Genomic DNA, 2,295 nt, shown 5'->3' on the forward strand with positions numbered 1-2,295 from the left:
GGGGGGAGGGTTGTTGTGTTTGGGGGGGGGGGGGGGTGGTGGGGGAGTTGATATCAGAAGCCCGGGGGTGGACTGATACCAAGATGAATATGTCGGCATTTATTTTTACACAGGAATCCTGTAGAAAGGGATCCGTATCATAACAATGTCAGCCTTTAATATGTACTAATTGTCACAGATGAGTCACCCGGGATGAGTTCTCTCTGACAAGCTTTGTCATCGCGTTCAATATTAGTGTTATGGGGGAAAATAATGAAATAAATGGAAATATTGTATTAGAGTTTAAAATATAAACCATGTAAACTGTATGTCGGGTGTCATTGTCAGTATCTGTCCTTATCATGTATGTATGGACTCTGCACAGTAACACTCCTCTCGTCCTGTATGCCGGGTGTCGTTCTCGGTATCTGTATGTATGGACTCTGCACAGTAACACTCCTCTTGACCTGTATGCCGGGTGTCATTCTCGGTATCTGTTCTTATCATGTATGTATGGACTCTGCAGAGTAACACTCCTCTTGTCCTATGCCATGTGTCATTCTCGGTATCTGTTCTTATTCTGTATGTATGGACTCTGCACAGTATCACTTCTCTCGTTCTTTATGCCAGGTGTCATTCTCAGTATCTGTATGTATGGACTCTGCACAGTACCACTTCTCTTGTCCTTGTATGCCAGGTGTCATTCTCTGTATCTGTTCTTATCCGGTATGTATGGACTCTGCAGAGTACCACTTCTCATGTCTTGTATGCTGGGTGTCATTCTCGGTATCTGTTCTTATTCTGTATGTAGGTACTCTGCACAGTAATCTTCTCTTGTCCTGTATGCCGGGTGTTATTCTCGGTATCTGTTCTTGTTCTGTATGTATGGACTCTGCACAGTACCACTTCCCTTGTCCTGTATGCCAGGTGTCATTATCGGTATCTCTTCTTGCTCTGTATGTATGGACTCTGCACGGTAACACTCCTCTTGTCCTGTATGCCGGTTGTCATTCTCGGTATCTCTTCTTATTCTGTATGTATGGACTCTGCACGGTAACACTCCTCTTGTCCTGTATGCCGGGTGTCATTCTCGGTATCTCTTCTTGCTCTGTATGTATGGACTCTGCACAGTAACACTCCTCTTGTCCTGTATGCCGGTTGTCATTCTCGGTATCTCTTCTTATTCTGTATGTATGCACAGATAAGTCATAACCAATAACGCACACAAGGAGGTTGAATCTTCCCTCCATGGTACCACCAGGATGTGGCCGCGGGGTTTTCCACACCAGCAACAGCGTAGTCCAGTAACAGGGTGAGGACAGGGCAGGAGGCGTCCAGGCAGAGTCATAGGGTGCACACTGTTGGCAGACAGATTCATAATACAAGCAGAAAGCCGAGGCCAATGGCAGAAAGAGGAATACCGGGATCTAGATTGTAATCAGGATAGCAGAACTGGATTCTCAGAATGGGATGCCACAGCACTAGCACGTATTATTATTATTATACAGGATTTATATAGCGCCAACAGTTTGTGCAGCGCTTTACAATATAAGGAAGACATTACAATCACCATGAGCAGGAACCTTCTTTTTAGACACTCGCATGGGGCACCGAGCAGAATCAAAACTGCCCAATCATATAAAAGGCACATTTACAGCCTGCAGATCCCCATGTTGGCCAGCAGATGGCATGCGGTGTGCCATAATTAACTGAGAGCTCCCCAGAATGGGCACCCCATGGGAAAATGGAAGACCACCCATGGGAGGCTAGGGGTAACTGGTTCTTGACAAACCTGGTGAAGGATTCAAGTGAAATATGCATTTTATCCCTGGTGGCCTTGATTCACGTAGGTCCTACTTGGTCCAATCAACATGGTCTTGCTTGGTAACCCATAGAAACCTCCTCTCTATCAACAGCTATGTCTGGAATATTGAATGGACGTTCTCAGCTCTGCTCTCCATCATAAACTACTATGCCGTGGTCCCCCCAGAAGAGCGGGGGACCCCCAAAAACCACGGCGGGGAGAGAGGCGGACAGCGGGGAAAGAGGCAGTCGGAGCTGAGGGGCGGACCATGGAGGGGATAATAAGTACTATCCTTGTCGCACTCCTTACCGATATGTCCCTTGTAGTGGGGGGTGCTCGCAGTGACCGCGGACGGCGCCGCGAATATCAGCAATTGTAGAAAATTCACCAGCACACCAGTCCTATTAAGATAGCAAAAGCTTCATTTATTGAAGTTTTTTGTCATATGACCAAACAAGCGCTTTCGGGACCGCACAGGGTCCCTTCATCAGGCTTTAGCATTGACGACCATG

The 2,295-nt window shown here is 46.8% G+C and overlaps 1 protein-coding gene across 1 annotated transcript in view; it reads right to left on the reverse strand.

Moving 5' to 3' along the window:
- Window positions 1-2,295, reverse strand: part of PPP4R4 (protein phosphatase 4 regulatory subunit 4) — a 103,596-nt gene that overhangs the window by 92,050 nt on the left and 9,251 nt on the right. Inside the window, exon 3 of the mRNA XM_018559393.1 lies at window positions 1,853-1,859. Within this exon, the coding sequence (XP_018414895.1) occupies window positions 1,853-1,859 (7 nt within the window). The remainder of the gene's footprint in view (window positions 1-1,852; window positions 1,860-2,295) is intronic.

Source organism: Nanorana parkeri, unplaced genomic scaffold (assembly GCF_000935625.1).
Source record: "Nanorana parkeri isolate BGI_ZX_2015 unplaced genomic scaffold, ASM93562v1 scaffold392, whole genome shotgun sequence".
Lineage (NCBI taxonomy): Eukaryota > Metazoa > Chordata > Amphibia > Anura > Dicroglossidae > Nanorana > Nanorana parkeri.